Source organism: Vigna umbellata, chromosome 3 (assembly GCF_029865625.1).
Source record: "Vigna umbellata cultivar VRB3 chromosome 3, Vumbellata_1.0, whole genome shotgun sequence".
Lineage (NCBI taxonomy): Eukaryota > Viridiplantae > Streptophyta > Magnoliopsida > Fabales > Fabaceae > Vigna > Vigna umbellata.
In genome coordinates, this window is record NC_142167.1 from 27,103,052 (window position 1) to 27,117,427 (window position 14,376).

Sequence of the window (14,376 nt, forward strand, 5' to 3'; positions counted from 1 at the left end):
TGATCTGGGGTCAATGTCAACATGCCTCCTCTGACCATCCACGCGTCCGGATGTCACATCTGTCACTCGGGTGACGCCTCGTCCACGTCTGCTCTTTCCCGATCCTGAGTCTGAGGCCGACATACCTGAAAAATTATACAACGTTAGTAATAATTCAATTATGATGAACATACATATAAAGTCAATAAAAGTGAAAATATTAACCTATTAATTAATTGTTTTTTCCCAAATGCCTTCGTTGTGATCACTACGAATTGCCTGCATTACATCGGCAACGTCATCAACTGGGTCTTCAGTGGGTCTACATGCAACAGATGTTGTCTCAAGTATATCAAGAGAATCGTCATCCTCATGTCCATGCATGTTTCTACCTTCTAAAACCATTGACCATTTGTTATTCGATGGATCACTTACGTAGAATATTTGTCTTGCTTGACTAGCCATGATAAATGGTTCATCAGTGTAATTCATCTTGTTCAAGTCTACCAATGTGAAACCTAGGTCATCCATCATGACACCAGAATTTATATCAACCCATTTACACTTGAAAACTAGTACTCTAAAAGTAACGTAATCAACTTCCCATATTTCTTGTATTATTCCAAAATAATTGATGGATGCTGTGATTGGATTTTTGTCTTTAGAACTAGCAAAGTGCACAGCCTCAGCTTGTAGTGTGACGCCACTATTTTGAACTCTGCTTTTGTCATCTTCTACCTTTGTCTGAAACGAAATATTGTTTATATAGTACCCACCATATGTAATGACCTCTGTGTTCGGCCCACGAGATAACCTCAATAAAGTTTCAGAAACATGTGGAGTCGCATACATCTTTTTCTTAAACCATCCCAAGAAGGTTTTCACATGTTCATTAAGATGCCATTTTTCACTCATTTTTGGGTTTGCTGCCTTTATTTCATTAACGTGGTCAGAAATGTAAGGAATCACATCAACAGTGTTGTTTAAGACGTACAAATGAGCTTGGTCAATTTCTTTTCTGCTAACACTTTGAATTCTCACACCTCGAACACCCTTACCTTCACATTTTCCTTCATTTTTGCTCTTCGGAAGACCGACGGGTTCACAAGATGGCATATAACTTGAACAAAATTCAATGGCTTCTTCTGCAACGTATCGCTCTATGATTGAAGCTTCTGGTCTATACTGATTCTTGACATATCCCTTTAAGATCTTCATGTATCTTTCAACTGGGTACATCCACCTTAAGAAGACCGGCCCACATATTCGAATTTCTCTGACTAGATGAACAATCAAATGTACCATGATGTCAAAAAAGGAAGGTGGAAAATACATCTCCAATTGACATAGTAGTCTTATTCCCTCATTTTCCAATTCATCTAAACCTCGAGGGTCAACAACTTTCTTGCAAATGGCATTAAAGAAAAAACTCAGACGTGTCAGAATACCCCTAACAGAAGGAGGTAATATACCTTGAATAACAACTGGTAACAACTGTTGCATCAATACATGACAATCGTGAGACTTTAAACCAACTAGCTTTAAGTCTTGCATAGACACAAGGTTACTAATGTTTGAAGAATAACCTTGCGGAACCTTCACACTTCTTAAACAGTTACAAAAACTTTGTTTTTCTTTTTTGGAAAGTGTGTGACAGGCTGGGGGCAGATAGGTGCGTCTTCCTATTATCTGTGGATGTAACTCAGATCGGATTCCCATGTCAGCCAAATCTTGTCTTGCTTTTATTCCGTCTTTGGTCTTCCCTTTGACGTTTAATAAAGTTCCGATAACACTGTCACAAACATTTTTTTCAACGTGCATCACATCAATACAATGTCTAACATCAAGTTCACACCAATATGGAAGCTTAAAAAATATCGATCGTTTCTTCCAGATGTTCTTTGCATAGGTACTTTTATGATGTTTTCCAAACACAATGTCAATGTTTTTCACTTCGTTGTACACCTCTTCACCATTCCGGGGTCTGCACACAACCTCATCCTCAGCACTTCCATTAAATGCTTTTTTCAATCTACGATAAGGATGATTACGAGGAAGAAATTTTCGATGTCTTGTATATACTGTCTTCTGACCATGCTTCAACTGAAGGTAACTAGTGTTTTCTTCACATATGGGACATGCAAAATGACCTTTAACACTATAACCGCTCAAGTTTCCATATGCTGGGAAATCATTTATAGTGCAAAACAACATTGCACGCAAACGAAACTGTTCCTGAACATGTGAGTCAAACACGTCGATGCCTTTTTCCCACAACAATTTCAAATCATCAATTAAAGGTGCTAAGTAAACATCAATGTCATTTCCAGGTTGTCTAGGACCCGATATCATCATGGACAACATCACATATTTTCTCTTCATGCACAACGAAGGAGAAAGATTGTAAATCATTAACATAACTGGCCACGAACTGTGTTTGCTACTTAAGTTTCCATAAGGATTCATACCATCAGTTGCAAGTGCAAGCCTTAAGTTTCTTGGATCTGCACCAAATTCAGGAAATTTGTCATCAATCTTTTTCCATTGTGGAGAATCAGCAGGGTGTCGAAGAAGATTATCGCACTTTCTTTCGTCAAAGTGCCATTTAAGGTTCTTTGCATCTTCTTTAACAGAGAACATACGTTTGAACCTAGGTATTATAGGCAAATACCACATCACCTTAGCAGGTGCACCATCATTACCTTCATCACCAGTGACTCTGTCAGATTTCTTTTTAAAACGGGATAAACCACATGTTGGACAATACTTTAACGAAGCAAACTCCTTTGTGTACAAAACACAATCATTAGGACAAGCATGTATCTTTCGATATTCAAGACCCATTGGACATAAAATTTTTTTGGCCTCGTAATTACGAATAGGTAGAGTATTATTTTCTGGAAGCATCTCCTTCAACAACTCTAACAACTCGGTGAAACTTTTATCGGTCCATCCATTCCTTGCTTTTAAACTAAATAATTTTAAAGTTGAAGACAGACGTGTAAAGTTCGAGCATCCTGGGAACAACGGTTGCTCTGAATCATTAATAAGAGAATCATACAAATTAGCCCTTACAAAATTATCTTCACCGACATCACGTATCATGTCCTCTAAATGGTCACTCATCCATTCTTCCACATAATCCGTTCCTCGTGACGTGGTTTGCTGCTCCAGTAGTTCTCCATGCCAAGTCCAAACGGTATAAGTCCTCATTATGCCGTACATGAATAGATGGTCACGCACATTGCCTAATTCTTGCCGTATTTGATTAAGACAACGCACACAAGGACAAAAATATTTCCCGTTGACGGACTTAGCATTTTGTTCAACGTATTGCAAGAACTTCGAAACACCCTTCTCATACTCTTCACTGATGTGACGTTCCTTCATCCAGCTTCGATCCATACTATGTTCGTAAAATCATTAGTTCAAGTGTTTTAACTCTCACAAGGTTAGGCCCTACCCATTCAAAAAAACTAATTTTCATAATTATATCAGCCACGTGCATTGAAGTCTACATCAGAAAATTGATAAGATTTCGGCAGCATTTCGCATTGGTCTCCGAAATACACGAAATGAGAGTAGTCAACGATGACCACAATCAAATATGCATCCGGAGAACAACACAAGTACTGAACCGAAATTTTATCAATCTTATCCTTAAACTCCAAATGACATGGAATTGCAAATTATGGAAATTAATTTTCTCAAACTGTCCAATCGGACAATTCAAAATTTAACACAAACGATTAAAAGATTAATCGTTTGTCTTAAATTTCAAACGGGAACTAAGTGTCACTCAATGATTTGATACTTATATAATACACAACTAATACAGATATATTCAAAAGCCAATTACGTAGTCACATTTTACAGTAAAAAACGTGCATTCACAAAACTCAATTACATGCATACAAAAAAATTTCAACCAACAAGCTAACCTGAAAAGTAGATTCGAAATGAAAAGGATGAAAACGGAGGAGTGAACGGCCTAAAACGCAGTCCAAAAACAGTCAAAGAAGCCTCCAAGAACAAGCAAGAGTCTCCAAAAAAACGGACCGAAAACGATTTTTAATCGGTTCAAATCAAAGGTATTTCATCACAGAGCAATGTAATCGGATTGAAAATGAATTTAAACGGTCCAAAAACGAGAAAACTCACCTGGAAATCAATGGCGCAGCAGCGTTTTGCGGAGGAAGACGATGAACAGTGCGTTTCCAAACGTTAACTGGTCACTGGTTCGCGGGAGCACGATATTATACTCTTAGACGTCCGGCGAGCTTGTGGACGGACGTCTATAATAGTATAGACGTCCGGTTCTTCACTAATGTGACGTCTTTGAGGATTTAAAAATGATATTCGCGGGTGGGTTTAAACGTCGGTCCTTGGTTGCATCGACGTCTGTAATATGATAAACGTCCGTTTTGGGGGGCTGACGTCTATTATATTGAACAAACTGAACGTTTCAACTCCCCATGGCAGACCCTCAACGTCCGTCCTAAGAGGGCCCGAACGTCTATAATAGTATAAACGTCTGGCCCCGCATATGCGACGTCTCCGGACCTGAAGAGAATTAAATATCCAACCACCCTGTCAGTACATTAAACGTCCGTTATAAGGGCTCGGACGTCTATAATATTATAGACATCCGTGCCCTCTTAGGACTGACGTTGAGGGCCTGAAGAGAATTAAATATCCAACCACCCTGTCAGTACCTTAAACGTCCGTTATAAGGGGACGAACGTCTGTGTTTATTATAGACGTCCGAGCCCTCCCAAAACGGACGTGTAAGGTCCCTACTTGGGAAATTGAAACGTCCAGCCTCGTAGACGTCCGTCCCCCTGAGACGGACGTTTAAGGGATGCAATGGGTACTTGAAAACGTTCAGCTATAAATGTTCAGCCTTTTAACGTCCGTCTCCGAGGACGGACGTTCGCTATAGTATAAACGTCCGTCTCGGCCAGGGACGGACGTTCAAAGCCTGCAATTGGTTTTCACTGTTCAGCCAAATAAACGTCCGTCACTTAGGACGGACGTTCACTCAAGTATAAACGTCCGTCTCGGCCAGGGACGGACGTTCAAAGCCTGCACATGGTTTTCACTCTTCAGCCTAATAAACGTCCGTCACTTAGGACGGACGTTCACTCAAGTATAAACGTCCGTCTCGGCCAGGACGGACGTTCAAAGCCTGCACATGGTTTTCACTCTTCAGCCTAATAAACGTCCGTCACTTAGGACGGACGTTCACTCAATTTTAAACGTCCGTCTCGGCCAGGGACGGACGTTCAAAGGCTGCACATGGTTTTCACTGTTCAGCCTAATAAACGTCCGTCACTTAGGACGGACGTTCACTCACGTATAAACGTCCGTCGCGGGCAGGGACGGACGTTCAAAGAGCTGATAGGTGTTTACTAGTTCAGCCTATTAAACGTCCGTCACCCAGGACGGACGTCCAGAACATTATAAACGTCCGTCTCGACCAAGGACGGACGTCCAAAGGGCTGACACGTGTTCACTTTGTTCAGCCTATAAACGTCTGTCGCCAAGGACGGACGTTCATAACATTATAGACGTCCGGCTAGCCCAGGACGGACGTCTACAGTTCCACTTATTTACTAATATGCCACCGGTCAATTATATACGTTGGGGCTTTTGTGGACGGACGTCTATTGGGAGACGTTAAAACCCCTTTCTGCACTAGTGATTGATCTATTTGTGTGGATACAAACTTCATTCTCGACCCTCAAATGCATTGTAAATAGTTAAAAAACTAAATAATAGTTATATCCATAAAAAATGAATTAATTAATTCAAAAAAGGAAAAAAAGTATTATTATTATGAAATAAAAATAAGCTTTAATTAGTAATTTAGTCCCAATATTTATGTCTTTAATTCGTTTTGGTATTTATATTCTTTTTACTTAATTGAATTCCTATTTTTTTTAAAAGCACTTAATTAAGTTTTTATTGTGAGAATATTTAACGTGGCTCCTTCCGTTAAATTTAAATTAACATCGTTTGAAAGTTCCATGTGTCAAAAATTGGATTTGTTACTTGTCAAAATATGGATCTATAACATGTCAAAATTGGATCATCTTCTACTTGAAATGTATAATATGTTAATGTAAAATCCATGAAAAATATTTATAATAGTAAATTTTAGCATTTTATTAGTAATAATAATTTTAATGGATAGAAAAATATAAATTTTGGATATAAAATTATAGTAATTCTAGAAGGAGAAGTTCAAATTTTTGATAACTTATTTAGGATTTTTTTAAGAAAATTGAATAGTAAAAAGTGAATAGTAAAGTGAATAGTGAATAGTGAATAGTAAAAAAAAAATTAAAAAAAATGAATAGTGCCAAAGTGATAAGAAAGCCACGTTGGTGCAAAGAGGATCAGATAAAATTTGAATTAAAATAATATTTTTAATAAAATAAGGAATAGTAAAAAAAAAATAGTGCCAAAATTTTGGCCTATAAATAGAAATCAGAGGAATGGAGTTTTTGCACCAAGAAGTAGAAAGAATTATGAGAAAAGAAGAAATTAGGAAGTTTTTGGAGTAGGAAGAAATTTTAGAGTAGAGGTTCTGAAGAGTTTTCAGGGAAACAAATTCGGAGCAAGAGAAGTCTGGAATAGAGGTAGGGGAGCTAACCTTTCTAAGCTTTTATATTCTGATTTAGTATTGTTTTATTTCTATTCATGTCTTGAAATTCTGTGTGAATACTGTAAATGCTTACTGTATATTTGTATATTGAATTTTTGTGTCAATATTATATGCTGTTATTTTGAATTTGTAAATAAGAAATTTGTTTAAACTAGTTGAGGAACACTTTGGCTAAGGAAAGACTTGGTACTTAAGTTGTCCATTGTGACGCACCTCTCTTTCCTGGAAGTCTACTCAACAAGCTTTTAACTTAAATCTTGTTGAACAGATTATGTATTGTTAAACTATTGTGCAATATATCTCGTTGGAATGAATTCATGTTATTGTGGTAGATATGAAATTATGAATTTTAATTGTGATGATTGTAATTTATTATATTGGATTTAAATTTATGCGTCTGAACATGATATGAGTATTATAGGGATATTTCGTAATGGTATAATATGAGTTGAGGAATGTGAGCATTGTATGAGTCTCGTGGAGAGATTCTGTAATGATGTGGTAATTGTGTATATGTTGATGTTGAGGGTCCTGTAGTTGGAGGTTATCCTGATACTCTAATAATCATTTAGTCTCAAGTAGAGAGGGATGAATTATGTGGTGAGAGGAGCAGGAAGTCCTGGTCTATGTGCCGGTTTTGGACATAGTGTTGAGGACTAACCTTGTGAATGGTATGGAGTATTTTGGAAGTGTATTTGTAAGAAGAAGTAGAAGTCATCACAAGTGCATAACCTCCCGTGACCGCTCATCAACGTATCATCCGGATGAGTGTCTTTTGGGTATTGTGGTGTTCATTGGGTATTGTGGAACGAGTGTCTAATAGGAATTGTGATATGATGGTTTGAGGGTGTCTGACATAATTATTATATGATGTTAGTATCAAAGCAATTATGCATGTTTTATAAATGATTTGTTGCATGTTAGCTCATCCTACTTGTTTGTGTTTGGGTATGTATGATGATCGTATAATTCGTTATACGGGAGTAGATGAAGGAATGTCGTCTGATCCAGTACCAATGAAGAAAGAGATCGAAGAATAAGTTAGAAGAATTCGAGTTATATTTAGGAGTTTATAGTTGAAATCTGAGTTTAAAATATGTATAGACATATATCAACTATGAATTTTTAAGTATGAGATTACGGGATGTTACCGTAAATGTAATGTTACAATATATAAATTATGAATTATCCAGTGTGAGATATTGGGATGTTACATTAATGGTATCAGAGCAGTTCGTCCTTAGGATGACCTGCGGGTTGTACGTTTAACCTGCCTTTCAGTGAAGAGTTGAGTCTAAGTGACATGATTTGTCATGTTTTTTTTAAGTTTAAATCGTAGAGTGAGTGCAGTCTGATAACGGTTGAAAAACCGTTATTTTTATGCTTAAATTTGATACCAAAAGCAACCTTTAAGACTTAGAAACTAGCTTGAACTCATATTTTTGCTTTAGTTTTGAGAATAAGAGAGTTGAAAGTGAATTTAATGGTTTTGTGCAAGATTCCCTTCATTTTGTAGGCTAATTGAATGATTTGAAAGAAGAATTGAAATACCGAATGATTGGAGTGCTGAAAAGTCAACCAGAAACCAGAAAAGTCAACCAGTCAACCAGAAAAGTCAACCAGTCAACCAGAATGCTGAAAAACCAACCAGAACGCAGAAAACGTGTGACCGAGTAACGCTGAGCGGTAAAATACCGCTGAGCGGCACTTTTCGAGTGCCGAAATCACCGCTGAGGGGCAAAACAGCAGCTGGGGGGCAAAATGGATCATGCGCTAGTACCGCTCAACGGTAAAATACCGCTGAGCGCCATTCTAAGTGGGCTTGGACCGGTTTTCTTTTGTTTTTATGGGCTTGGACTTGTTTTATGTTATTTTTATGCCCTATTTAAGGACTTGCACGTCCTAGGGTTTTTATCTTTGGCTGGAACGAAGTAAACACTCTCTCTTCCACCCCTTTGAAGGAGGATCTTGGATGCTGAGGCTTCCTCTTCACCTTTTTAGGGTTTTATCTTTCATTCTTTCATTGTAATTTATCTAGGTTCACCATGAATATGGTGAACTAAACTCTGTATGTTTGTTGGGGAATCAATGTAATCTTTTGAAGCTCTCATATATGGAATCTGTTTTTACATCTTTTAATTAAGACTTATGCTTTCTTTCATCATTAGTTAGGGTTTTTCCTCTTTGCTTAATGCTTGCATTGAAAGTGTTTATTTTTTGCTTTTTGCCATTGATCAAAAACTTCATGCATACATATTTAATTTTCGTCTTTTGCATATTAAATCCAAATATTTCGTCTTTAAGTCTTAGCTAATCAAGAAACCACATAACTAAACTAGGCCGTGAGTCCTTTGGGAAGAACGATACTTGGTCTTACCAAGTTTATTACTTGAACGATTCGGTCACACTTGCCGATTGAAAAACAAGTTTGTGACATCATATTTTGGTGTTCATAAATTTGTCCATCACAGTCCACTTAGGGCTTTAAGAACAGAAAAACGTCTTGATAAGAGTAATAAGGGTGCACACTCATGACTTTATCAGAGACGAATTTCCTTTCTTAATTCTTAAGGTTTCGGGAGGGAAGAGTTATGGTCTGAGTCTTTTTGTGGTGTGCTCTATAGTGATAGAGGGATACCGATTCAAGGATAACTTTACCTTTATACCTTCTTTAGATTTAATCAAAACCTTTGAGACAAGTTTTTTTTTCTCAAAGATAGCTAGATGTTGTGTATTGGAGCTTGAAAGTAAAAACACCAGAGTTTTGGTCTTGAAGTATAGAACCGTCGTTTTTACTTGGAAGTGTTTCAAGAACCAAGCGAGAGGATCAAATATCAATAGTGTACAATAAGAGTTAAGTTCAAAGGTTTAAATGAAATGAGTTTTGGGGTAAGCATTAGTGTGGCAAGGTTTGAGAAATCAACTTAGTTCTGCATATAGGTGATGCTTGAAGATTGGAGAAAAGAAAATAGTGAAAGAGTTGAAGTTAAAGTTTAAAAAAAAAGATAGGAATACTGAAGTAGATTAAGGAGAAATCAAATATTAGACGAAGAGTAGAGGAGGAGTTGTATAAGGCATATAGCGGATTTAGAGAAAGTTTAGTAGGAGAAGAAATTTATAAGTTAAGAGAACACGAGGTGTTTAGAAAATAATAAAGTATTGAAAGGATTCTAAGCTAAGATGATTGAAAGGAGATGGTTAGATTTTTTTTCAGTAAATGTATTGGAGTTAAGATTTGAGAGTATGAGATTCTGGTATGATGAGCAGTGGAGAAAATCCAGGTACGAAAATTTTGGCTTTCGGCTTGGGCAACATGTTATAGTTGTTAATTCTCAAAGGAAAAAGTATGAGGGGATTAAAGGATCACGATTCATGGTTTAATGGTGGTAAATCTTATTGGTTTCGAAATATTAAAGTTAATAGAGGTAGTGTAGGTGAATTAATATGAACATGGTAAAATAAACTGGAAGGGGAAGTAGTTCAAGTTTAAATTGGAAGTACAATTAGAAGTTGATTTGTTAAGTGTCAGTTTAAATAGTAATACAAGTTAATAAGGGTTGATACAAGTTTGGACGGCTATGTGTTATGAGAATGAGAGTTGTATTGCAAAAATTAGAGGATTAATTAGTACAACCATTAAACTATATTTTAATGTCATAAGATGGATTTAACTTATGTGACATAAGTGGTTTATTTAAATGAGTAGGTGCAATATTGATAAGGTATGATAGTGGGAAATTAGTTAGTTTTAAATTCGGCCTTATCGAGATTAAAATATATGGTTTCAGAATTTATAACATTGGTGATATTGAGTGATCTGTTGAGTCTGATCAGAAAGGTATAGTTGTTAGGTGCTAGGTTACAAACAACAGTGAGTTTATAGGATTAGGTTAGGTTAGAAAGTGGGATTAAAATTGTTAACCTCAATGGTTATGTGAAAGATGGGTGAAGATTTGTATGTCTCACCTTGATCTTTGACTAGTGATGCGTGTGTGAGTTTATACTTATTACTCTTAACTCACATAAGATACAAATTTGAGATTTGGTTAATACTAAATATCCTTGGGATATGGTATTGGTCTAGGGAAGCATGTTACAATTGAAATAGCGTTGTTGTCATCAACCCTAATAAGCTCCCTAGGAGAGTGGTGGGAAGTACACTTACACTTACCCGGTGCAGCTCCGGATGGGCGATGGGGGGTGGCGTTGTGTACTTGCCCTGATAAGCTCTTTGAGTGGTGGGAATTGCCCTGATAAGCTCTTTGAGTGATGGGAATTGCCCTGATAATCTTTAGGCGAGTGGTGGGAAGTAACATGGTGGTTATATGGTTGGGAGGGTGTAATTACCTGAAAGAGCTCTTGAGTAGAGTGGTGGGAAGTGATACTTGGCACAATAATTTTGTGTTTTGACATGTTTTGGTGATCCATAAATTCCTTATACCTTTGGGTGTAACGTTGTAAGAGGAGAAAATATGATATATAAATATATACAAATTAGGGTGTTTCAAAGCCAGTCGTGATGCTTGAATGGATATATTGTTTGGCGCAGTTAGTAGTATAATTTGTGTAGATACTTTGAAGGATATAATCTTATGTGCTCTTGTTTCATGATTTTGGTATTACTAATATGTGTTATGTTGATAAAAATATGTGCCATATCGATGATTATGATCCTATAATATTCGATCCTTTTGAATTCTGTAAAGACGACATTAAATATGATTTTTAGCTTGTGTGGTCATGTGAAATTAATAATTATGCTAGTTGTTCCGTTATAGTTTAAATTTGAGTTTGAATTACAAATATGTGTTAGCATAAGAGTATACAAATGAGAGCTATTCTCAAAGAAATTTCAATTTCATTATTGAAAATGAATAAAACAATGGTGTATGATATGACAAATATCATATATTTCAATAACTCAGGTCTATAAAGTCATTAGGACTACACAATTTTTCAATTGATGCAATTTTGTATTGTCCGAATCTCATAGGTATAACCAGATGCCTTAATCTTCGTGTGAAAATGATATATCACCCATGTGCTAAGCAAACATATCTTATAGGGCTGTAGAAAAAAAATCATTAACTAGCAAAGCAGATAAAGATCACAATGCATAAATAAAATAAAATGTTCACGTGTCAGCCACAAGTGGCCGTTAAGAGTACAGTCCATAAAAATATAATAAATAAATAAAAATAGTCTCCTTAAGGAGACTATTGATCGGCGAACGACAATCTCAAAGAAAGCTCTGTGGAAGGGGCTTTGATGCGAAACCACATGGGTTGAGTAACTTTCTCTTCTTCTTCATGTATAGCGGGGATGGGAAAGAGATCTAAGAGCCTTGGAGCCTGTGGAATTACCCATGAAGGATCTCCGGTGGTGCAAAAATAATAGTAGTCAGAGATAAATAAAATAAATAAAGAAATTAGAAAAAAAAAAGGAAAAGAAAGAAAGTTTACCATACATAAACGACGGAAGGAGGGAATATGAAGGTTCAGATGTACCAGGGACGTCTTGCGGCAAGCGTCGATGCTTCACCCGATTTCCATGGTTTTGAAACCAACAATAGACGCTGTATTCTCCAACTTCTCCGTACTCCTTGAGTCGTCCTGTAATCTCGCGAATTTGATCTCGACTAGGATTAATGATCCCATGGTTGAAGATGTTCAACAAGATGTTAACTTGTTTCGGGGTGGACCGCCATCGTTTATAAACTGTCTTGGCTTCGATATCCATTGCTTCGATATCTCATGTAAAAAAAATTTCTCTAAAAATTTATTTTACTATTTTATCAATTTGATTTATTCTTAAACTGATTTACGTAAAAAATAGCAATAGATATATTTCAACTCTATATTTTAATATCTAATAAATTATTATTTTAGTTCTTAGAACTATTACTTCTTCGTATTTAAAATTTTCATATCAATCTTTAAAATGTTAATTATCTATAAAGTTCAAATTATATTGTTTATCAATTTAATCCATATATGCATTCCTAGAAATTATTTTAACATTTTATTGATTTTTTTTAAAAAAAAATAATTACTTCATGTATCCTTAAACACATTTTAATCATCATTAAAAAAAATTTCTACTATATTTTCAATCTATTTATTATTAAAGAATAAGTTATATTTAAAATATTAATTTCTGCTTCCTCCCAGCCAAAGATACCAACCCTTGGGAGTAGATTGGGAGATGGTGACGACTCTCCTCTTCTCTTTCTAGGGTTTTATGTTTATTCTCTCATTATTGTTCATCTAGTTTCACCATGAATATGGTGAACTAAACCTTGTATTGTTGTTGGGGAATCAATGTAGTCTTGTGAAACTCTCATATATGAAATTTGTGTTTTAACATCTTATTTTAAGATACATGCTTTCTTTCATCATTAGTTAGGGTTTTTTCTCTTTGCTTAAAGCTTGCATTGTTTAACTCATTCAATGCCATGATTATTGATTTTGTCGATATGGGAACGTACGGGGAAATCTAGATCCGGGGAATTTCTCCCAATAGCATATTGCCTAGACATAGGAATATGAGGGTTGGTTGTTGTTAAGCTTCTGCACTTCAGAATTAATTATTAGGGATGCTAGGAATTATATGAACTCTTAATTAAGGATAGGCCTTCTTGCAAGGTGATTTAGAGAGTGACATTAGCAATTGATGAAAAGAATGATGAATTCCTAAAAGTATATGAGAGTGGATAAGATGAAATTGATAACCCCAACAACATACTCATCCATCTAATTCATTAAAGTGTTTGTATTCCTCTTTTCCATTGATCAAATTCATGCATACATGTTTAATTATTGTCTTTTGCATTTAAACCTACAATCAATTGTTCACAAGTCTTAAATAATCAACAAATCATATAACTAACTAGGCTGTGAGTCCTATGGGAGAACAATACTCGGTCTTACCGAGTTTTATTACTTGATACGATTCGGTCACACTTGTCGAGGGTTAAACAAGTTTTTGGCGCCGTTTTTCGGTGTTCATAAATTTGTCATCAGCTACCATACAAGGTTAGTCTATTTCAATTGTCTTTAACCAAAACAAGGCCCTTAGACAAGAATCTCCTACTATTCTCGCCACATGAATCATCACTCTCTAATTGAGCATGAATGATCATTAGAATGTCAAGACGAACCTCAAACTTAACTTCGGTCGTTCATACCAACAACACTATTGGGCACCGTCATATAACCCTTTCCGTGAGGATCATGGAATTACGTCCCTCAATACCATTCACTTGATCCACAACATACTCATCATCACTCATCATATAAACATCACATATTCAAAGTGTCTCACCGATAAAAACTCACTTATAAAAATCTGGAAATAATAATCACCAAAATTACACAGTTTGCTTCATAATAGCTTGATACTCACACTAGACATGGAAAACAGCCTTGAAACCCACACCAACAGTTCTGGAAGGGTCCAACCACCCTCCCTAAAACGACCTAAAGAATGTAAAAAACGGATGTTTGGAACCCTAAATTTGTGATTCCCCACAACTTAGTTTCTGCTAGACAACTCCTCACTAGACTACTCTTACCCAGACGATCTTACCAGACAACCCCGTACCAGACGATCTCTTATCAAACAATCTCTTATCAAACAATCTCTTACCAAACGACTCCTTACTAGACGATTCTTCACCCAAACGATCTCTTACCAGACAACCCCTTACCAGGCGATCTCTTACTCAT

The 14,376-nt window shown here is 36.2% G+C and overlaps 1 protein-coding gene across 1 annotated transcript; it reads right to left on the bottom strand.

Moving 5' to 3' along the window:
* Positions 1-207: 207 nt before the first annotated feature.
* LOC148202150 (uncharacterized) lies at positions 208-3,384 on the bottom strand. Its single transcript, XM_088110640.1, has one exon. It carries the CDS (start codon positions 3,382-3,384, stop codon positions 208-210), a length of 3,177 nt encoding a protein of 1,058 aa, XP_087966766.1.
* Between the last annotated feature and the right edge of the window lie 10,992 nt (positions 3,385-14,376).

Bases quoted from the DNA above. Each gene is read 5' to 3' on its own strand.
- LOC148202150 (XM_088110640.1), bottom strand. From the start codon at position 3,384: ATGGATCGAAGCTGGATGAAGGAACGTCACATCAGTGAAGAGTATGAG.